The 24,215-nt window shown below is 41.2% G+C and overlaps 1 protein-coding gene across 1 annotated transcript; it reads right to left on the bottom strand.

Annotated features, from left to right (window-relative positions):
* Window positions 1–206: 206 nt before the first annotated feature.
* PTGER2 (prostaglandin E receptor 2) lies at window positions 207–13,765 on the bottom strand. Its single transcript, XM_030854977.2, has 2 exons — window positions 12,923–13,765; window positions 207–3,711 (listed from the first exon to the last, which is right to left on the bottom strand). Exons 1-2 carry the CDS (start codon window positions 13,763–13,765, stop codon window positions 3,490–3,492), a joined length of 1,065 nt encoding a protein of 354 aa, XP_030710837.1. The 3' UTR covers window positions 207–3,489.
* Window positions 13,766–24,215: the final 10,450 nt, after the last annotated feature.

Genomic DNA, 24,215 nt, shown 5'->3' with positions numbered 1-24,215 from the left:
TGGAATCATTACTGATCTGTTTGACTTGGCATATTTTAAAAAATGAAACACACAGATCACAGAATTAAACCACCCAAACTGACCTTTAATTGTACATACATTTTATAGGAAATACAAAAATATAATTCAAGAAAATTTACTTACAATAAAAATCATAAAACCTACCAGAAAATAAAGTAACTTTCTGAAATAAAATTAATGCCCAATACATGGCCTTGTTCCCATGTATAAATTAGACTATAGCTTCTGTGAATTGCTAAAATGACATTTATTTCCATAGTGTGTATTGCAGGTGATCAAATGCTTTGTAAATTAAAAAAAAATCAATGATAATGCTGTTAGTATAATGATTATAGGTATGTTTTAAACGTGCAATCAGAGAGAAATTCCAATGGAGTTGTGTTTCATAAAGGCAGAAGATGGTCATCATGAGTAGGTATTGCCAAGTCCACACACATTAAATTTGCAGGGAAGACTGTTTCTCTGTGAAGGACTCAAACAGGGGCTTTCCCCAAATTCAGAAAACCATTACTTTTGGCTTAAACCACTAGATTTGGCTAAGTGAAGTAAAAAAAAAACCCTCATCTTAAGTGTGAGCTAATTGTCTTCCCCTGCCTTTCAAAGGCATCGAATTCTAAACTTGAACATGTTGGTTTCTTCTTGGTTCAAAGCAGAGCTGACATTACGATAGCAAGAGGGCAGTCTGTCTTTCAAAGTGCACTGATGGGAGCCGGCAGGGGGGGCACCAACAGTTGAACTGAATTACACCGAGAACATAGTGTTGTGGATCGGATTCTCCCTCCACCTGCCCAGGGCTCACAGCCTCCGCCAGCATGGCAGTTTTGGGTTGGTGCTGTTTCTAGAGCCTTGCTCTGGCTCTGGGTCGTCATGGGTCCAGACCACTTTGAGATTCAAGTCTTTGGGAGGCTTTCTATAGTTTCTAAGCAAACTCAGGCCCTATCAGGATCTTTAGCGATTCAAGGCCACAGTTTAGTACCAGAGTTTCCCAGTTTTCTCTTGGGAAAGATGACCTGGGGCCACAGTGAACCACCCAGGAAATTCGGCTTAGGATAGACTGCTTTGGCCTATCCCATTTCTGGACACCTAAAGTTAGGGCTGGCATTCTGAGTTGAACATCCACTATAGTTTCTTTCTCCCTTTTCATTCCACTCACTGTTAGGGGCAAAGAATAAAATCTAGGTCTTTTTTCATCACAATTCAGTTCTCTGATATACCAGGCTAAATTCTGTGTTTTTTATTTTACTTGAAAATGAGTCAGTAAACTTAAACAGGTACGTCTGATGTGACGTGATTTTTAAAAATATTTTAAAAAATATTTACATATCCAATATCAGTAATTTTTTCTATTACCTTGAAATTTCCATTAATAGTAAGCAGTTTACTATTACATAGGACTTTAACTTTCAATTCCTTCTATGTAAATATCAGTGCAGATGAAATAACAGGATTTAGTCATTTAACACAGTGCAAGGAACAGGAGTATACTAGGAATCAAAGTGCTGGAAATCTATCAGTTCTTAATGACTTAAACTCATTTTCACAGAGTGAAAATTTTGTTCCCAGTAGTGATATTATGTCCAAGTTTGTGTTTTTAAGTTCTCAGGCATTATTCGAGAATTTTGGGGGGTGGTGAGGTACGGTGAATGATTGTACTTAACATTTTCATTTGGAGGGGAAAAAAGTCATCAGATAAAGGAAATTAATATTCCAGATTCAAAGTAACTTTAGAATTTTATGTTTAGGAATTACCCATGAGGCTAGTTAATCCTATTTAGAACAATTTCTTAACTCTAGAATACTTGGTGGACAGGGAAGATTTATTTAAATGTCCAGATTTTAGCTAAGTTAAACTTTGCCTGGTTTGTTTAAATTAGTAGGAAAGCAAACCATTCATTTATTCTTTTTAAAATAAGGGACGATTTGACATAGATTGTGTCAAAATACACTGATTTCTAGATAGGTCTGGAATCACTCCTAAGTGATCATCTAGTCTGATAACTACTTATAGGAAATAGTTTTGCGTAAGCAACTCAATGAGACTAACATTCTTTTTTGGTTTTTTATTACAACTATGCTGTAGTAACACTCACTGCAAAAAAATAAGGTGTCCACTATTTCAAAGATCATGCTATAAGGGAAAAAAAATCCTCTAATACCAAGTACTGTATTGAATATTTCAAACTCTAATCTGTAATACAACCACACTTTAAAAACCTGCCAAATTAAATGAAAATTTTCCACTTTTATCTCATTTTAAAAATTATTATATCTACACTAATTATAAATTGTTGTTTGGGGGGAATTCATCACATACTATCCCATTTTCAATTTTTTGTTTTATAGTTTATTTTTGTAACATTTCAGATGAGTTTACACTGTAAATAAGATATGATTAAACAGTGCAAATTCACTGAAATATCTTATGCCGAGTTTACATAATGCCAAACGTTTAGATTTAGAAATATATTAAGATATGACTCACTGTTACATGATTTCCTATTAAGTACGAGTCAAGCCGTATTTCCCAGATGAATTTTGCTACAATACAACCATCCTATAAAGTAGATGTTAGTTATGTCCTCAACATCAGCATTAAAAGAGTTCCAGTGTTTCTGAAGATCTGACCAGATTTTTCCGTTTTTGATCCTAATATCTGGCTTCAGACATAGCCACGTATACGATTCCCTGGAAATAGAATGAAGAGTATTAATCAGAATTACCTCTCTTAATAGTCTACTATTTATTGTTGAGAAGAAAATTCCCAGCCTTTTTGGTCACTATTAGCACGGCAGACGTTATAAAATAAATAACCTGACACTGACACACAGCTTCTTGTGGATGGTGAAAAAGCTGACATTAACGAGCAGAGCCTACTCAGTAATACTGAGTTATACTGTTGTAAAAAGAGAGCACTCCCACATACACAAACATACAGTACAAAGTACCTATGGTTTTCAGATTCATTGTCCAAAGAAAGGACGATCACAAGACACCGGGCTTGGTTGCTTGCACATATCCACTCCCTAGAGAATACGTGAGAAGTTTTATCTGGTCTGAATGTACACTGTATGTTTACAATGGTACTAGCCTAGAAGATTAAAATAGAAAACACAGTAACTATTTAGGGTTTTAAACAAATTACAAAACTACATGGCTTCTCATTCAACAGGAAAGCTTAAATCGAAAGGCACTGGATCTTAAATGCAATTGGTTGTTCCTCTAAAGGCCATGGAACGTGCTCTTTGACGGTAGGTTTTATAGAGCCTTCTGATACCTTCCACGAAGTGCCTTGTCAGCACGTCTGTAGCCCAAACCACTGTTGAAATGTTTGTTTGCTCTGTTTTATTAGGGTAGCTTCATTGTATTTATAAACTAACTTTTCTCCATTTCTCCAAGGAACCATTTCAAAATGATCTTCCAGATGCTGGCTCACTAAGCACTTCTTAACTACCATCCTCAAAGGTCAACCTATTTACGGGCATTTGACTGTGCAGAACAGGAAGTTTGTGTTGCATCTTGTGTTCTTAATGAAACCCGACAACAGAGGACTGAACGCATTAGTCTCAGAACAGGAGGCCTCAGGATGGCAAAGACCCAAGGGTCAATTATTGAATTAATTGATAAAAATCTAAGAGCTTGGAGGTCCCACTTTTCTTTCCGGGAAGAGGTTTCATTCATATATGCAAAAATCTGTAAGAAGCAAAAGGGGAAAAGGATGTTAGTTTTACATTGTAGCAGTGGACAGGCTTAGACCATATGCAATTTCTTAAGACTGAAAAGCAAAACGTGTTTTGTGTGTGGTCGTAGTGGTGAGAGAGAGGTAGCAAAATCTCACTCCTCTTGCACATGTTTATGCCTTACAGACACTCTGAAACATAAGTATTGTCTCTTTCTGACAGATGAGGAAGTGAGTTAATAATAACATGTTGCATTTACTTCCAAAAGCTGAATCTGGCTTCATTACGACAATTCAGTGAGAGGGCACACAACAGAGCCTGTGTTCTGACCGTTGGGCTGCCTGGGTTTGAATCCTGGCTCCACAGATAGCTTTGGGACCATAAGTAAGAAAACTAACCTCTTTGTGCCTTCATTTCTGCATCTTTAAAATGGGTGATAACGATAACAATACCTATTCTTGGAGTTGTTGGCAGGATGAGAGGAAATCATCCGGGTCAGCTACTGAAAACTGCTCACTTAATAAGTGTCCCCCCAACGTTAGTCTTTATTATCTCCATTTTACCAGTGAGGACACCACGGTGCAGAGAAGGTGAGGGTCTTGCCCAAGTTCCCAGGGCTGGTTAGTGGCCGACTCAGGACACAAATTCCAAGTCCCTTGACACCAGAGCAGTGCTCACTGTGTGCTACATCCAGGTTGCCTATGTTAGACCAAAGGTCTTCAGAACAAAGTCCTAAACACCGGAAAGCTGACACGTCTTTATGCATTGGCCACTGACACATCTTTACGCATTGGCCACTGACACATCTTTACGCATTGGCCAATGTCCTCAAAGCAGTATACCAGCTCTCATCCGATTTCTTAGATATTTAGGGAACAACACAACTTTTTGGTCAGATTGCAGAGAATGGACCAGTACATGCTTGATAAAGATCAAACATTTCCACATGGCTTACAGAAAAGAGAGAAACATGTAAATCACACCTAGTCGTTTGAAACCAGTTGTTTATAGAGCTCCTGGGACTTTCTTACCAAAGGCAGCTGGTGAGTTAGAGAGCTATTCCTTCTTTCCTCCACTCTCCCTTGCCAGAAGAAGGAATGGTTTGTTTCCTTTTCCCCCCACTACTTACTCTGCAGGCATCTGGCAACTGGATATACAAAGCAAATTGCAGGGAGGGAGAAGAGTAGTCATCTTCGGGTTGCTTATGTTAGGACAGTATCAGGAAGGTTTGGCAGCCATAGGTGTTTATGCCAGAGAATCTTGGCTTAAGGGAATGGAGAAAAGACTTGGCAGATGAGTAAAGGAAAAAAAGAAAGAAAGAACTGATGGTGGATGTCCCTGAGTATACAGAGAAGAGGAAAGTTAGGTGGGGATATGCAAGGGAGCAATACTTTTCTTGTCAGCTAAACTATTTTGAATGAGAAATTGATAGTACTTATATGGTGTATTTAAGGAGCGATTTTGAAGTTTAGGAATTCAGGATAATAGTGTACATAAACCCGATAGATTAAAATATATTAGTCACCACACACACACACACACACACACACACACACACACACACAAACTGAGCATTCTGTTGTAGAAAAAGTCTGTAGCTGAGTTTAGATCTAATTTTGCCAAAGAATATAATACTGGATTGTCTAGTGGGCCATGTAGAGAGGGCTCAGCCTCTAGTGTCATGGGTCACACATGAAGATGAGTCAGGTTTTCTGTGGCAAATAACCCAAACCATAGTTCCTGATCTCTTTAGAGTGTGACAGACCAATGAGAAGTGAAAAATGGTTTTAGAGGATGAAGCAATTCTGTACTATTTGTTTCCTTTCCTTTTCATCAACTATGCTGAGTAATTTTTAGAAATGCTTAAAATTTGCATTTTAGGAGCTGGCCAATATGTTGTAGAGATAATTTCCTCTTTTATGCTTGGAAAAGAGACATACTTCAGAGAACCTTGAAGTTCTTGATGTAAGTTTTGTCTTCTACCTCTCCATTTTTTTTCCTTCCGTTCTTGGCTTTTGTCTAGAGTTCACCATTTTCAATCTTGTGGACCCTGGGTTTTTTCTTTTTAATTTAGATAATACATAGAATAGAATTTACCATTTTAACCATTTTCAAGTGTCATTAAGTACATTCACATTGTTGTGCAACTGTACTGTTTGTATTTTTATTTTCTGTATATTGTGATGTTTTGACATCATAAAAACTTTCTGGCTGGGGAGAGACTGCCCCTTCCAGGGCTAGCCAATGCTTAGAGATAGCCAAGGGCTTACCCAGAAGCAATCGCTTGATATGCAAACTAACCAATGCAGAGCTCCGCTGTGTGGCCCTTTACCCCACGGAGGCAGCTTTCATCATTCCAAGGCCTGGTACGGGGCGACTAGGGGCTACTCGTATAGCTTAGAGCCTGTCGAAATGCTTCAAAATAGCCAGTCCTAAACTGTTTCCCCTACTCTGCCTTGTCTTTCCCTCAGAAACTCCAGTAAAGTCCGTGGCACAGGCTCTCCCCAGCTCCTGCTTCTTTTTCCTCCTGACCTGCACTGGTACTTCCTCATGTGGCCCGGCACGTTACGCAGTGCTTCCTGTTTTTGACCTGTGAGTTTGATAAACTGTTTCCTGGAGCATCTCCTGTCTCCTCTTGTGGCTGCACTTGACTGACCATGATATAAAAAGAACAGGGAACAGCAACCATCACCACCATCCATCTCCAGAACTTTTTACAACTTCCTAAACTGAAACTCTGTACCCATTAAACACTAACTCCTCATTCCCTCTCCCTCCAGCTGATCCTGGATTTTAATTAAAGGCTGACACAATGGATAGAAGTCAATTAATTAATAATGTTTCGGTGATATTCTGGACTTCAGCTTCAGAGGCTGGTAGAATTTATACATGCTTTTGCACATACTACAAGTAAATCTGCTATGAGAAAAATACCAAGGACTAATGTAAACCAGCCTAGTGAGTTTTAATTCCTTAGGACAGACTCTCTCTATAGGGCTTTGCTAAGAATACAGAGCTTGTTGTGATACATGGAAAGCGGCACAGAGGAAAATTAGTATTCTGTTGTCTTCCATAGAATCCTTGCCACCTCCATGGAAAACTTTATCTTGGCACTGACCTGGCACCGTTTCTTTCAGCTACTTTCCTACCTTTAATGTGACTACATAGTGGGTTCAGAATTTTAGAGTAAATGAGAAATGTATTTGGCTGTGCACTGAAATCACCTGTGGATAATTAAAAATATTCTGATGGAAAAAAAATTTTAAATAAAGAAATAAAACTACTCTGATAGCTTGCTCCCTCTCTCAGAGACTCTGATTTAATTAGCCTGGGCTGTAACCCAGGTGTCAGGGCTTTTAAAGCCCCCCAGGTGATCCTAATATGCAGGCAAAGTTGAGACCCACTGCTTTAGACCCTTACCCCAAAATTGAAATAGTTTAAAATGATTCATTTATCACACTTAAAAACAAAAGACCCACTTAGGCCTGGCCAATCAAACAAATGACACGGAGCTTCCAGAATTCAGTTCCTGGTCATTAATATCAAATGATTTTCCTTTGGAAACGGAATCCTATGGAAAGAGTAGCTAATATTTACTGAACACCTGTATGCCAGGCATGGTGCTAAGCAATTTGTGTCTTGTTGTGTTTAATCTTTATACAAATCTGTAAAGTGTTATTACTCCCATTTTAGTAAGGAGGAGATCAAGGCTCAGACAATTAGTTGTCCTGTCCCAAATCACACCGCAGGTAAGGAGGGGAGCCATGCAATTATAGTAGCAGGACCCAGACTTTCCTCTTAGCCACTACACACTCTGCCACCATCTATATAAAAAGCCTCTGACGTAAAGTCTCACATGAAATTCACCACTGACTGATTATGGGTTTGTAGGAGACTTTTTTCCAAATGTGTCACAAAGATTTATGGGTATTATTTCTCCTGTTTATAGATTTTAAAACCATGGCTATATCTAAGTAGCTACTTGGTTTTCTTTGGGTCTTTTCTTTCTTCCACGCTTTCCACAGCTAGATGGCAGGCAGAGATGTTCACCTTGACCAAGGGTGTAGACATAACGCACCACTTCTCTTTAGGGAAAAGGACCATAGTTCTTGCTGTCTAAATTTTTAAAAATCAGTGTAATTATGTCATTATTTACAACCACAATTTCATAATATCAAATGGCAAAGGAAAAGGTGTCAAGTGAAAACACTCATATGGAAGAACTTTCTCTTAAAAGGTAAGGTGTGTTAAAACTCTTTCAACAATCCCCAAACACATCATTGATGATGTATGAATAATAAAGGGCCTTCCAGTAGTACATGGATATTAACTCAAAATATCACCAGACAAAGTTTGTTTTGGTTATGCAGAGATTTCTGAATTTCTCTTTCATCCCTACTAGAATTGTGATACTGTGCATGTATGTAATTGACAAATTTCAAATCAGTTTTACAACCCCCATTCATGTTACATTTTACATAAAGAGTACCAGGAATGAATGGGAAACTCCAGTACTCTTGAGTTTGCTCTGTATTTCAAAGATCAGATTTCCACTAATCAGAGTAACCTAGAAATTATAGCCCTAAAGAATTTCTAAAGATGAAGACATTTTACAATGGGTCAATGGTTCACTCTTGAAATTTTAGAACTGAATAAAATGCATAAGCACTTTATCCTAATGACATGGGGAAAACAGTTTAAAATGACCAGAAGTTATTCACAATTATTAGTAAAGTAGTGAGAAAACGGCTAGATATGGGTTGGAAATTAAAAGACAAACAGTATCTGAGTCAAGAATGGAGGTCTGATATATTTCCTGTGTCCTGTTTCATTTCAGGAAGAAAGTTTCTATTTATCACTGTGAAATGATGACAAAGCTGATTAACATGAGGAATGTATTAATTTACGCAATATTCCTTTAGTGCATAAACAGTTTGGAATATGTTGTTGGTCCTACGCATGACTTTATATTGGATCGACAAAATAATGCTTTTTAAAAAAATCAGTTATATCTTATGTGTATCAACAGAAAATTTTATGTGAGGGGTAATCTGATTATTTCTTAATTTAGACCCGCATTTACACTAGCCGATCTCCTAAAATCTCAGACTCAGCCTTTTAATGCATAGGTCAGTGCAGAAGAAAAAAGAAACTGTACCCTTGGCCCCAGCTCAGGCCCCTTGATCTGATAAGGAGAAAAAGGTCTTTGCCATTGTATTTTTAAAGCTAAAAGTTGAAATTAAGAGACAAAGTGGGCAAGATATTTATAACATCTTCACAATTCTCTTATAAATCTTGGATTAATCTTCTCATATGTTACCCCTGAAATGAGTACTTTCCGACAGTATTGTGATTAAAAGCACAGGCTCTGTGCTTAAGCTGCCTGGCTTTGAATCCTGGCTTCAGCGCTCACTCACTAGCTGCGGGACCCAGGGTAAGTTATTTGCCTCATTTGTAAAATGGGAGTAAAAATGCTACCTATTTGACAGATTGTTGTGAAGATAATGGATTGAAGTATGTAAAAAATTAGCACTCAAAAATGTTAGCCATTCAGGACAGGAATAAAGACGCAAACATGGAGAACGCACTTCAGGACACGGGGAGGGGGAAGGGTAAGCTGGGACAAAGTGAGAGAGTGGCATGGACATATATATACACTACCAAATGGAAAATAGATAGCTAGTGGGAAGCAGCCGCATAGCACAGGGAGATCAGCTCGGTGCTTTGTGACCACCTAGAGGGGTGGGATAGGGAGGGTGGGAGGGAGACGCAAGAGGGAGGAGATATGGGGATATATGTGTATGTATAGCTGATTCACTTTGTTATAAAGCAGAAACTAACACACCATTGTAAAGCAATTATACTCCAATAAAGATGTTTAAAAAAAAATGTTAGCCATTTTGATGTTGATAATAATGACATTTGAAGTTGAACTTGACTTCAATACAGCGTGCTGGGCATTTAATATTTTGAGTTTCAATTCCCAAACTTTGAAAGTCCTAGGCTGGCATTCTTGGAGGAAGCAGTAATTGTAACCTGCCCACACCTTGGGACAATGGCTGACATTCCTTAGCAGTTCAGGTTTCCTCAATTCCCCACTCCCCTCTCCTCATTCCTGGAGTGATTAGGCTGTTGTCCCACTGGGTACACAGCTGTGAGCTCTCCTTGCTGGGCCGGTGGCATGGCCCACTTTGAGGGCCACAGAAAGCAGTTCTGTTATCCCGAGTTAGAAAGAGGCAGAGACAGGGTAGATTACTAGTATTTTCTGGGACACAGGAAGAAAATTAGTTGGAATAGTTCATTAATAATTATTTTACATTGATACATTTTGCCTCGATAATATTTTAGATATACTGGGTTAAATAAAATCTACTAATAATTAATTTCAATTGTTTCTTTTTACTTTTTGTCATGTGGCTACAAGAAAATTTGAAATTTTTATGTGGCTTGCATTTGTGGTTCATGCTGTATTTCTATTGGGCTGCGTGTGCTATTATAGAAGAACAGGAGAATTACTGAAGGCAACCAGAGCCCTTGCCTTTTCTATCAGAGCCTGGGTTAGGATATATGGAAATGATTCCTGCCTTGGGCGGGAGATTGGTGTAGGCCATTTCTGACCAGAATTTTAGTGTGGGCCAAGTAGAATAAAAGGACATGGGGGAAAAGCACCACCCAGGGACACATGCCAAGCATTCTGAAATAGCAGAATGTAATGCACCATTCAGTAGCTTTGAGATTTGAATTGTCAGATAAGCCTTCCAAGAAGTAACTAAATTCTGGATAGTGTAGCATTTCATAATGCTTAAAGTGCCGTGTAAATGAAAGATACTGACAAGTATCAATAATCTAGTGATAAAATAAAATTAGTCAATGGTCAAAGTAAACTTCCCTATTGAGAGATGACTTGGTACTTCCCATTTAGGGTACAGTTCAAATATCTGTTTTGCACCTACTGGGTTATCTGTAGTTCATCTGGAAAATGTGTCATGTTAGCCCCAAGGCAAGAAGTCAGCGTAGCCCACTTTCTAGATTACATTAACACTAGGCATTTTTTCCACTCTTTGTCTGGGACTCTTTGCCATGCATACACGCAGAAGAGACCCTAGATAATATTTGCTGATACTGTCAATGCCAAGGAGTGGCTTGAAGGAGCTAAGCCTCCTCATAATCTACATCTGGCCCCCCAAAGCCATAAACAGGCACTCAGATAAAAACTCAGCTTCAAAGCAAACTTCCTACGTCCCCACCCTTTCTAACCAGCCTTCTAGTTCTTCCATTTGGCAACTCTGGAGTTGCCCCTGGCTTAATAGTAAAGGAAACGAGTGTGTGTGTTTGCGTGGGTGTATCTGAAAATCAACATATGGCAATGATGGAATTCTCATGGCAAAAGGCAAATTTACTTGAAAACTGGGGAACCTATCGAAAATCAACTGCTTTTATTTAAAAAAATACAGTTTATGCTGCGGATCAGTCATGATCAAGGGGGAGACCTTTTCCTCCTGCTCTCCTCCTCAAAGGGAATAACAATCCTTTTCACAAGTGTGTGGTCACCTCTGAGCCTGTTCCCAAGCTATTTTAAGTAGCTGAGAGTGGAAGGTATTTTTATACGTACACACTCACAAATGATAGATAAAACTCTAAGGACTGACATCCTGATTCCCACCAGTCCAAAACAGGTACCCCCCCAATTCAGAAATGGTTTATGTCTCTCATGTTAAATTCTAAGTTGTTTAGTGGAACTTGAAATGCTTTCTCTCACAGATACATGTATGTTCTGCATCCTAGTCCCAACGCCAAAAAGTTAATTTAGCTCCTAATGTAGTTCTACCAGTTCTATCAGTAAAACAAAACAAACTTGTGGAAGCCATGTTGGTTTCTACCTCACAGCATTTCTGTTGCAAACTCCCCAGCTCAGGGTGAATGGGAGATGCAGCCTCCCACATCCTACTTCATTTTATAAAAGGGCATCTTTTACGTACTCCATCTCATTCCTCTCAAAGTGTAACTTATTGATTCAGAGCAGCTTCTACCCTGACAGAAGATGGGGCAGAAGTGTGAAGACAGTGGGGACCAGGCAGGAGAGAACATAGGTAAGAAAGGGAGTTAATTTGTGTATGTGGGAGGGTCATATCTAGGCTTTTAGGATCCTGTGTCCTCTCCCACACCTATGGATGAGTTTATGAAGATAATCTAAAGCAGTGAGGGAGGCGGGAAGTAGGATAAAGTGACTTCTACAGGTCACACTGACCAATGGCAGCATCATTTATCTTTTTCTTTTCTCCAAGACTGTGTCAGGTGAGAGTCACTGCCAACTGTTTATTCCCTGTAGGGTCAGTCTTGTGCTTCTGAAGATTAGGAAGCGGAGCTGCTAAAACTGAGCTCTCATTTCTCTGTAAGAGGCCAGCACATGCTCGGATACATCCCAGGCTCTGCTACCCACATTACACCTTAGGAGGCTCAAACTCACAGCATCACGGAACTAACCACTGATGTTGCCCCCAACCAGGGCAGCACCCAGCCCAGAACCTAGGCAAGGGGTTCCTCCAAGCAAGCAGCCTTTCTTCTAATTATCATTATGAACATATTATGAACTTTCATGGCAACAAAGAGTTATACTCCCAATATGTAGTTTGGGAAATCTGTAAGCTAGGTTTTGTTGAACTTTTAAGACAATGAATGCTCTGGACTTCTGGCAACATGGACCCTTCTCACCTGGGACCATTCTCAATGGAAGGCTATGGGTTGAGTATTACATTTTGCTCTGGGAGAAACAGAAGGCAGAGCCTGGAGAACTAGCACCAGTGGATGGGGGGCACCGGGAGGCGAACTACAGCTCAGGGAAGTCAGGTTGTAACTGACAACTACCCAAAGGTGGAAGGGGCTGCTTCTTCGTCAGGTACTAAGCCAGACTGGCCTTGTACAGTGGCTTCGGGCTCTAGGGTGGCAGTCTGCGCTGGCTTAGTGGAGAGCCAGGACTCCCTTTCAGGGGGACTGTGTTGGTAAATGAGAAGCAGTAGCATAGAGATGCCCTGTTTGCTGGGGTTAGGGAAGTAGGAAGTGGGGCAAAGGTGAGAAGTGAGAGGGGAAGGCTATAGACCCTTTACAAATGAGGCCATAATTTTACAAGTTGCAAAATGTGTGTGGTCGTGGAAAGGGTGGGAGTAAGAGGGGAGAGTGTGAGAAGGCTGCCCGGTTCCTCTGTGGAAATGAAGGGAGCGACTCACCGTGAAAGGCAAGGAGCAGACGGCAAAGGTGATGGTCATGATAGCCAGGAGAATGAGATGGTCCGTCTCCTCCGCCATGGATACCCTTTCCCCTTTCCTGTGGCTGCCAGGGCCGCCCCGGCTGCTGCCCAAGGAGGGTCCGGAGCGGCTTCTCCTGCCCCGGCGATGCATGTGGATGAGGTTGAGGATGACACTGAAGTTGCAGGCGAGCACTGCGATGATGAGCAGTAGCAGCAAGGTGGCGTAAAGCCGCAGGTACGTGGTCTGCTCATGCCCGATGAAGCACCACGTCCCAGGGCAGTACTGGGCGTACTGCCGGTGGTCCAGCAGCGGCAGGGAGCAAAAGAGCAGGGAGACTGTGTAGATGGCGGGCAGCACAGCCAGGCCACCACGGCATGTGACCCAGCGCTGGTAGAAGTAGGGGTGTCCGATGGCTAGGTAGCGCTCCAGGGCCATGGCGAAGAGCATGAGCATGGTGGCCAGGCTGAAGAAGGTCATGGAGAAGGCAAAGTAGGTGCACACGCGCCTCTGGGGCTCCAGGGCCACCAGGGTCTGGTTCCGCGCATACGAAGCCAGCACCACAGGGCTGATGAGGCAGGTCCCGAGCAGATCGGTGAACACCAACTCTGTCACCAGCACGTGGAACAGCGAGATGGAGTTCCCGCGGCCGGCGCTGCGCCCCGAGTCCCCCAGCCAGCGGCGCACCAGCAGCGCCAGCGCGATGAGGTTCCCCAGCACCCCGGCCGAGAACATCACGGAGCTGATGGCTGGGCTTTCGCCGGAGGGGAGCCACTGTCGAGTATCGCAGTTCTCTGGCCAGGAGTCATTGGAGGTATTGCCCATGGTGGGGCGCCGGAAGAAGAGATGCGTCCTCCTCTCCCGCCGGCCTGCACCTGGCTGGAGGAGGGTCTGAGAGCCGGAGTGCTCCGAGACACCCAGGGAAAGGGGAGGGACCGAAATCCAGAGCCCCCTGCCGGCCCCCAGCGCGCACAGAGGGCGGGCTCTGCCCGGGTCTCCCAAGGCTCGCGGAGAAGCCGCTCTGCTGCCGCATCCATGCGGCGCTCCACGCTCCTGGGCCGGCCCGCGCCCAGGGAGCCGCCGCCGCCGCCGCCGCCGCCGCCGCCGCCGCTTCCACGTCTCCCGGGGGTGGCGGCTGTCCCAGAGCGAGAGCCCGCGAGCCGAAGGGAGGTGGGCGCGTCACACTGCAAGTCTCTCCGGAGCGCGGGGGCGGAGTGCGCGCTGGGCGAGGCGAGAGGGTGGACGGTGGGAGCAGCGGTCCTCGTTCTCCGCTGCTCGGCTTGCTGGATGTCCGCAGGCTGCCTGACCACCGCTGGGAAGAGTTTAGCCCTGGTAGAGGGCTGGGAGGGAGTGCGGGGCACTGGCGGGGTCTGCGCAGGATTTACAGAAGGCGGGCAACGCCGGGGAGAGCTAAGCGACTCACTAAACAGTAGAGAAGTTAGGAGGACCCAGTTCCGTGAGACGTGAAAAAGAAGGGAACAACAGACACCAAAGACGGCTTGCAGTAAGACCGATATGTTCTTTTTCTTTTCTTTTTAAAAGCATTTTCAGGAAAACACACCAAGAAGGCGGGTCCAGAGTTAGGAGGAAGTGAAAAGCAAGCCTGTGCATTCAAGGAACCAAAACACGCTCACACCAAGCTGCCTGTTGCACTGTCGTTTTGATTCGGTTCCCAGCATTTCGCCTTTTCTTATGTCAACACCATAACGGATAACCACTTGTTTAAAATAACCATTAAAAAAAAAAAAGAAATGTTCCTTGTGATTGTGTAGAATTGTGTTTGTGGGCACAGCTTGAAACCACTGCACATTGTTCTCTACTCTAGCTCAGCCGCCAAAGAAAATGTTCAGCCATACATGTGTTTCATGTTCAGTTAACCGTTCAGGACCCATCTGGAAAGAACCGTTCCTGGTAAAGTTGAATTGGTAAGTGGCCAGTTTCAGAGACTGGAGCTGACAAAAATGGTTTCTTACTACCCATTGTCACATATGCAGAGTCATGAAAATGGGCTGATGTTTAAAACAAAAAACCCAGTTTGACAGACAACATGGGTACTTATATTTTGTAAGGAAGGCCATACTCACTTGGGGAAGGATCTGCAAAGGGAACTGGAAAGGGGGTGTGGGAAGTCATCCTCTGAGAGGATTGCCTTCAGAAGGATTGCCTGCTGAAGAGCACCCCTTCCTGAAGCCTGCTTGCAGTCTATGACTATTTTAGCTCACTTTGATGATTCTGGCTTGGGAATTAGGTTGGGGATGGGATTCCCAACAGCGCAAGCTCACAGGGGGTTTATTTTCCTCATGTAAGAATGTCAGTGGTGGCAGGCTGGTGTACCTCCAGGACTCGTTCCTCCGGCCTGCCATTCCTAGCATGCTGGCTTTCTGTCTACATTCTGTTCCCCACTGGTCAGCAGGATTCAACCAGAGAAACAGAACCACGTCATCACAGAAGTTCTATTGGACAGGGCTGCTTTGGACCTTACATGTTGGCGGGAGAAGGTGGGGGAGTCTATGCAAGGCTGTTTGCTGTCTCTGGTTCTAGTGTTGAACCTGAAATCACCATAGATCAGCCAGAGGCAGTCAGGATAGAAAGCTGGACATGATGAGAGCAAGAACAGACTTAAAACTTGTGGGGACAAACTGGAATTCACGAACAACCGTAATCTTCAAAGACAGACTGCACCTGCGTGTGTCTCTCATTACTTCCAACTTTGATGATGCAGATATACTGCAGGAGAAGCTGGCACCCTTCATGGAGCTGCACATGCACTTGGCTTAGGACCTGAAGGAGCTGAAGATCTGGCAGGAGCTGGGTGCTGCCTCATGCCAGCAAGGGGAGCCAGCAGATCAGCTACAATGTGCTAGAGTTACCACCACACCTGGAGCCCTGCACTGTCCTTCAGAGCGTGAAAACCACAGCCACTGCCTCACTGTTGCCTTCCAGAGCTCATGCAACACTGAAACCATGCAAGATTCTGGAAGATAAATCCTGCTTAGCTGAGTTGACATACTACAAAGTCACCACACTGCCCCATAGGTCCAGGAGTCAAGTCGGTTGAATATGCTTCAGCCCAGAAATAGTGTTATAGAAATATACTGCCTCAAGGAGACATAATCTGACAAGTACACAAAGATGTTACACATACACAGAGAAAGCAGAAATAATGTTCATCATTGCAAGAATCTAGAACTAAATGTCCTACCATTGAGGACTGGTTTAATAAATTTTGGTACACCTATATAACACAGTATACAGTCATTAAAAAGGAAGATGTATATCTGTATTTACTGATAATGATCTCTACCACTTGAGTTAAAAGTATGTATATTATTCCATTCATAAATAAAATTATATTCATAAGTATTTGCACAGAGCAGCATCTGGAAGGATGTTCAGCAAAATATTAATGGTAATTTCTCTGGTAGTACTTTATTCTTTATGTCTTTCTGTCTTGGTGGATTTTTCTACAAGTATGTATTATCTTTATATCATGAAATGCAAGGAAGCTGCTTTTTACTTAGAAAAAAATTAATCATTGGAGGACTCTTTTCTACTTGGTAGAAGGCAGGGGGTTAAATGCTAATGTTTTCAGTTCTCTTCCAGTTCTACTCTTTAATGAGTGGGAAAGTCTTGTTGGTTTCTTGAGACTGATCAAGAAGACTGGAGATGCTATCCTTACAGTTTTCACAAGGCTTTTGTAACTGTCCTTATTTGAAGATTGGAAATCATCACACATTAGGCACCATTTCTAATGAGATGGTGCCCTGCCCCACTTGAAGTGATTGCTTTGACAACAGACTCTTGGTATGTGTTAGCGTTGTTGCTTAACTCAGTTCTGACACTATCATCACCAGGTGGCAAAAGTGGTAGCAAAAAGTCAACCAAAGGTCAAAAACAAACAGAAAAAGCAGTCAATAGAAACTAACTACAAGGTTTGTTCACAACACTACAGGAAATTGTGAGTGGGCAGGTAGAGAATCTTAGTAAAGAAATGGAAACTATAAAAAAGAACTAAATGGAAATTCTAAACTAAAAGTTACAGCAGCTTGCAGTTGGCAGAATAAGAGTGAACTTGAAGACTAAAATCACATCTGGTCACCTTTCTTTTCATGTCATCATGACTTTTGTGCTCCTGGGAAATATTCTCACTTTTTCCATACTACATAAGGCTTAGAGAACTCTCGTTTCCTGCTGCTTGCCCTGTTTCTACCCAAGAAGTGAAACATGGGTTTCCTATGCTCTCAGATCCCTCAAACCTCCCTGAGATTTGGGGGTACAGAGCAACCTTATCTAGGAAACCCTGTGTTAACATCTAAGCTCTCCCAGTTCTCTTAAACTTCACCGTCCCTCCTTCACAGACTGTGGAACTACTGGGGGAGAAGTGGTGAAACTTTGCTCTTCCTTATCTCCTCTGATCTGGTCTTATCATTCAAAAGTCATAAGCTAAGAATTGATGCCTGTGCCATCATCAGAAAGTCTACAAACAATAAATGCTGGAGAGGGTGTGGAGAAAAGGGAATGTAAATTGATACAGCAACTACGGAGAACAGTATGGAGGTTCCTTAAACTAAAAATAGAACTATCATATGATTCAGCAATCCCACTACTGGGCACATACCCTGAGAAAACCATAATTCAAAAAGAGTCATGTACCACAATGTTCATTGCAGCACTATTTACAATAGGACATGGAAGCAACCTAAGTGTCCATCGACAGATGAATGGATAAAGAAGATGTAGCACATATATACAATGGAATATTAGTCATAAAAGGAAATGAAATTGAGTTACTTGTAGTGAGGTGGATGGACATAAAGTCTTACAGAATGTAGTAAGTCAGAAAGAGAAAAACAAATACCATATGCTAACACATATATATGGAATCTAAAAAAAAAAAATGGTTCTGAAGAACCTAAGGGCAGGACAGGAATAAAGATGCAGACGTAGAGAATGGACTTGAGGACACGGGGAGGGGGAAGGGTAAGCTGGGACGAAGTGAGACAGTAGCATTGACATATACACTACCAAATGTAAAATAGATAGCTAGTGGGAAGCAGCCACATAGCACAGGGAGATCAGCTCCGTGCTTTGTGACCACCTAAAGGGGTGGGATAGGGAGGGTGGGAGGGAGAAACAAGAGGGAGGGGATATGGGAATATATGTATATGTATAGCTGATTCACGTTAGCAGAAACTAACACACCATTGTAAAGCAATTATACTCCAATAAAGATGTTAAAAAAAGAATTGATGCCTATGTTCTGCTATATTGTCCTTTCTCTGAGGCAGTCAGCATAGAATGCCCTAGCTACTGCTAAAAGCAGGGAGAAAGGTCTGGAGTATCAGGAAGTACTGGGCAAAAACAAACAAACAAACAAGCAAAAACTCATAAGTTGATATGGTTCTCTTGTCCTCAGGCAGGAAATAACATAAAGGTAAACCCACAACACGGCTTATTAGCACAATGGCTTAGCTCAAAAGAGTAACTCCAATAATGCTAGGAAGGCAAATTACCTGTGATCCTAATTTCCTTTCTAGATTGATAGAGGAAAAAGAGACTAATATAATCATGACATTCCCTTTTACCAGAAAGCTCTGTGTCTAAGAACAGAACCAACTGTAAGGTGGAAAAGCACATATAACACAAAAGTAAGGCTATGGTTATTCAATTTCTTTATATAAAGTAACAACTCATTATAGAAATTTTGGAAAAATAGAAGAAAAAAAGTCACCTATGAGTGTATCCATCAAAAATGGCCACTCTTAATATTCTGTTGTGGGATTGGTTCAAGATGGCAGAGTAGAAGGACGTGCTCTCATTCCCTCTTGCGAGAACACCAGAATCACAACTAACTGCTGAACAATCATCGACAGGAAGACACTGGAACTCACCAAAAAGGATACCCCACAACCAAAGACAAAGGAGAAGCCACACTGAGATGGTAGGAGGGGCAATCACAATAAAATCAAATCCCGTAACTGCTGGGTGGGTGACTCACTGACTGGAGAACACTTATACCACAGAAGTCCACCTACTGGAGTAAAGGTTCTGAGCCCCACATCAGGCTTCCCAACCTGGGGGTCTGGCAACGGGAGAAGGAATTCCTAGAGAATCAGACTTTGAAGGCTAGTGGTATTTGATTGCAGGACTTCCACAGGACTGGGGGAAACAGAGACTCCACTCTTGGTGGGCACACACAAAGTAGTGTGCGCATCGGGACCCAGAGGAAGGAGCAGAGACCCCATAGGAGACTGAACCAGACCTACTAGCTAGTGTTGGAGGTTCTCCTGCAGAGGCAGGGGGTGGCTATGTCTCACCGTGGCGACAAGGACACTGGCAGCAGAAGTTCTGGGAATTACTCCTTGGCGTGAGCCCTCCCAGATTCCGCCATTAGCGCCACCAAAGAGCCCAGGTAGGCACCAGTGTTGGGTTGCCTCAGGCCAAAAAAACCAACAGGGAGGGAACCCAGCACCACCCATAATCAGGCAAGCAGATTAAAGATTTACTGAGCTCTGCCCACCAGAGCAACAGTCAGCTCTATCTACCACAAGTTCTTCCCATCAGGAAACTTGCACAAGCCTCTTAGATAGCCTCATCCACCAGAGAGCAGACAGCAGAAGCAAGAACTACAATCCTGCAGGTTGCAGAACAAAAACCACATTACAGAAAGATAGACATGGTGAAAAGGCAGAGGGCTTTGTACCAGATGAAGGAACAAGATAAAACCCCAGAAAAACAACTAAACAAAGTGGAGATAGGCAAACTTCCAGAAAAAGAGTTCAGAATAATGATAGTGAAGATGATCCAGGACCCTGGAAAAAGAATGGAGGCAAATATTGAGAAGATGCAAGAAATATTTAACAAAGGTCTAGAAGAATTAAAGAACAAACAAACAGAGATGAACAATACAGTAACTGAAATGAAAACTACACTAGAAGGAATCAATAGCAGAATAACTGAGGCAGAAGAATGGATAAGTGACTTGGAAGACAAAATGGTGGGATTCACTGCTGTGGAACAGAATAAAGGTTGAAAAGAAATGAAGACAGCCTAAGACCTCTGGGATAACACTAAACGCAACAACACTCACATTATAGGGGCCCCAGAAGGAGAAGAGAGAGAGAAAGGACCCGAGAAAATATTTGAAGAGATTATAGTCGAAAACTTCCCTAACATGAGAAAGGAAATAGCCACCCAAGTCCAGGAAGTGCAGAGAGTCCCATACAGGATAAACCCAAGGAGAAACATGCTGAGACACTTAGTAATCAAATTGGCAAAAATTAAAGACAAAAAAAAATTATTGAAAGCAGCAAGGGAAAAATGACAAATAACATACAAGGGAACTCCCATAAGGTTAACAGCTGATTTCTCAGCAGAAACTCTACAAGCTAGAAGGGAGTGGCATGATATACTTAAAGGGATGAAAGGGAAGAACCTACAACCAAGATTACTCTACCCAGCAAGGTTCTCATTCAGATTTGATGGAGAGATCAAAAGCTTTACAGACAAGCAAAAGCTAAGAGAATTCAGCACCACCAAACCAGCTCTACAACAAACGCTAAAGGAACTTCTCTAAGTGGGAAACACAAAAGAAGAAAAGGACCTACAAAAACAAACCCAAAACAATTAAGAAAATGGTCATAGGAACATACATATCGATAATTACCTTAAACGGGAATGGATTAAATGCTCCAACCAAAAGACACAGGCTTGCTGAATGGATACAAAAACAAGACCCATCTATATGCTGTCTACAAGAGACCCACTTCAGACTGAAAGTGAGGGGACAGAAAAAGATATTCCATGCAAATGGAAATCAAAAGAAAGCTGGAGTAGCAATACTCATATCAGATAAAATAGGCTTTAAAATAAATAATGTTACAAGAGACAAGGAAGGACACTACAAAATGATCAAGGGATGAATCCCAGAAGAAGATATAACAATTATAAATATATATGCACTCAACATAGGAGCGCCTCAATACATAAGGCAACTGCTGACAGCTATAAAAGAGGAAATTGACAGTAACACAATAATAGTGGGGGACTTTAACACCTGACTTACACCAAGGGACATTTCATCCAAACAGAAAATTAATAAGGGAACACAAGCTTTAATGACACTATAGACCAGATAGATTTAATTGATAAGTATAGGACATTCCATCCAAAACCAACAGATTACAATTTCTTCTCAAGTGTGCATGGGAGATTCTCCAGGATAGATCACATCTTGGGTCACAAATCAAGCATCAGTAAATTTAAGAAAATTGAAATCATATCAAGCATCATTTCTGATCACAACACTATGAGATTAGAAATCAATTACAGAGAAAAAAACGTAAAAAAACACAAATACATAGAGGCTAAACAATACATTACTCAATAAGCAAGAGATCACTGAAGAAATCAAAGAGGAAATTAAAAAATACCTACAGAAAAATGACAATGAAAACACGATGATCCAAAACCTATGGGATGCAGCAAAAGCAGTTCTAAGAGGAAAGTTTATAGCTATACAAGTCTACCTCAAGAAACAAGAAAAACCTCAAATAAACAATCTAACCTTACAATAAAAGGAACTAGATAAAGAAAAACAAGAAAAACCCAAAGTTAGCAGAAGGAAAGAAATCATAAAGAATAGAACAGGAATAAATGAAATAGCAACAAAGAAAACAATAGCAAAGATCAATAAAACTAAAAGCTGGTTCTTTGAGAAGATTAACAAAATTGATAAACCATTAGCCAGACTCATCAAGAAAAAGAGGGAGAGGACTCAAATCAATACAATGAGAAATGAAAAAGGAGAAGTTACAACAGACACTGCAGAAATACAAAGCATCCTAAGATACAACTACAAGCAACTCTATGCCAATAAAATGGACAACCTGGAAGAAATGGACAAATTCTTAGAAAGGTATAACCTTCCAAGACTGAACCAGGAAGAAATAGAAAATATGAACAGACCAATCACAATTTCTTAAAATTTTAAATTTCTTAAAATTTTAAATCACTTAATTTCTTAAAATTAAGTGATTAAAAATCTTCCAACAAACAAAAGTCCAGGACCAGATGGCTTCACAGGTGAATTCTATCAAACATTTAGAGACGAGCTAACACCCATCCTTCTCAAGCTCTTCCAAAAAATTGCAGAGGAAGGAACACTCCCAAACTCATTCTATGAGGCCACCATCACCCTGATACCATAACCAGACAAATATACTACAAAAAAAGAAATTACAGACCAATATCACTGATGAATATAGATGCAAGAATCCTCAATAAAATACTAGCAAACAGAATTCAACAACACATTAAAAGGATCATACACCATGATCAATTGGGATTTATCCCAGGAATGCAAGAATTCTTCAATAAATGCAAATCAATGAATGTATTACACCATATTAGCAAACTGAAGAATAAAAACAATATGATCATCTCAATAGATGCAGAAAAAGCTTTTGACAAAATTCAACACCATTTATGATAAAAAAAAAAACTCTCCAGAAAGAAAGTGGGCATAGAGGGAACCTACCTCAACATAATAAAGGCCATATACAACAAACCCACAGCAAACATCATTCTCAATGGTGAAAAACTGAAAGCATTTCCTCTAAGATCAGGAAGAAGACAAGGATGTCCGCTCTCACCACTGTTATTCAACATAGTTTTCAAGTCCTACCCATGGCAATCAGAGAAGAAAAAGAAATAAAAGGAATACAAATTGTAAAAGAAGAAGTAAAACTGTCAGTGTTTGCAGATGACATGATACTATACATAGAAAATCCTAAAGATGCCATCAGAAAAGTACTAGAGCTAATCAAGGAATCTGGCAAAGTTGCAGGATACAAAATTAATGCACAGAAATCTCTTGCATTCCTATACACTAATGATGAAAAATCTGAAAGAGAAATTAAGGAAACACTCCCATTTACCATTGCAACAAAAAGAATAAAATACCTAGGAATAAACCTACCTAGGGAGACAAAAGACCTGTATGCAGAAAACTATAAGACACTGATGAAAGAAATTAAAGATCATACCAACAGATGGAGAGATATACCATGCTCTTGGATGGGAAGAATCAACACTGTGAAAATGACTATACTACCCAAAGCAACCTACAGATTCAATGCAATCCCTATCAAATTACCGTGGCATTTTTTACAGAACTATAACAAAAAATCTTAAAATGTGTATGGAGACACAAAAGACCCCGAATAGCCAAAGCAGTCTTGAGGGAAAAAAATGGAGCTGCAGGAATCAGACTCCCTGACTTCAGACTATACTACAAAGCTACAGTAATCAAGACAATATGGTACTGGCACAAAAACAGAAACAAAGATCAATGGAATATTACTCAGCCACAAAAAGGAATGAAATTGAGTCATTTGTAGAGTCGTGGATGGATCTAGAGTCTGTCATACAGAGTGGAAGTAAGTCAGAAAGAGAAAAACAAATATCGTATATTAACATGTATATGTGGAACGTAGAAAAATGGTACAGATGAAGGTTTTCAGGGCAGAAATTGAGACACAGATGTAGAGAACAAACGTATGGACATCAAGGGGTAAAGTGGCAGGGCCGTGGGGGTGGTGTGTTGAATTGGGAGATTGGGATTGACATGTATACACTGATGTGTATAAAATGGATGACTAATAAGAACCTGCTGTATTAAAAAATAAAGTTAAAAAAAATTCTATTGTGTTTGTTTCAATTTTTCTTCTATACAGATCTTTTTCCCCCATAGTTGTGATTTTTTTTTTTTTTTTGCGGTACGTGGGCCTCTCACTGTTGTGGCCTCTCCCGTTGTGGAGCACAGGCTCCGGACGCTCAGGCTCAGCAGGTATGGCTCACGGGCCTAGCTGCTCCGCAGCATGTGGGATCTTCCCGGACAGGGGCACGAACCTGTGTCCCTTGCATCGGCAGGCGGAATCTCAACCACTGTGCCACCAGGGAAGCCAGTTGTGATAATTTTATATGTAAATTTTTCTATACTTTTTAAGAAACTTAAAAGTGTAATGAATACCTTGTAAGTGAAATATGTATTAAAGGCTTTAAAATGTGCATGTGAAATTCCATTTCTAGAAATCTATAATCCACTTATTTATTTACTTAACAACAATTTATTGAGGCATATATATTCTGAGGTAGTGCAATAGAGTTTTAAGAGAATGGATTCTAGAGTCAGATTGCATTGATTTCAAATTTTTAGTTCTGTCCTTAGGCAAGTTACTTTACCTCTATATGCCTCAGTTTTCTCATCTGTAAT

The sequence above is a fragment of the Globicephala melas genome, chromosome 2 (genome assembly GCF_963455315.2).
Source record: "Globicephala melas chromosome 2, mGloMel1.2, whole genome shotgun sequence".
Taxonomy (NCBI): Eukaryota; Metazoa; Chordata; class Mammalia; order Artiodactyla; family Delphinidae; genus Globicephala; species Globicephala melas.
Note: the sequence above shows the minus strand (reverse complement) of the source record. Positions and strands in the feature narration are given on the sequence as shown.

What these genes read in the sequence shown, in the direction of transcription:
- PTGER2 (XM_030854977.2), bottom strand. Translation starts at nt 13,765, where the DNA reads ATGGGCAATACCTCCAATGACTCCTGGCCAGAGAACTGCGATACTCGA. An exon ending in TCTGCTCCTTGCCTTTCACG is followed by an intron (nt 3,712 to 12,922) that starts GTGAGTCGCTCC and finishes TGCTTCTTACAG; the next exon opens with ATTTTTGCATATATGAATGA.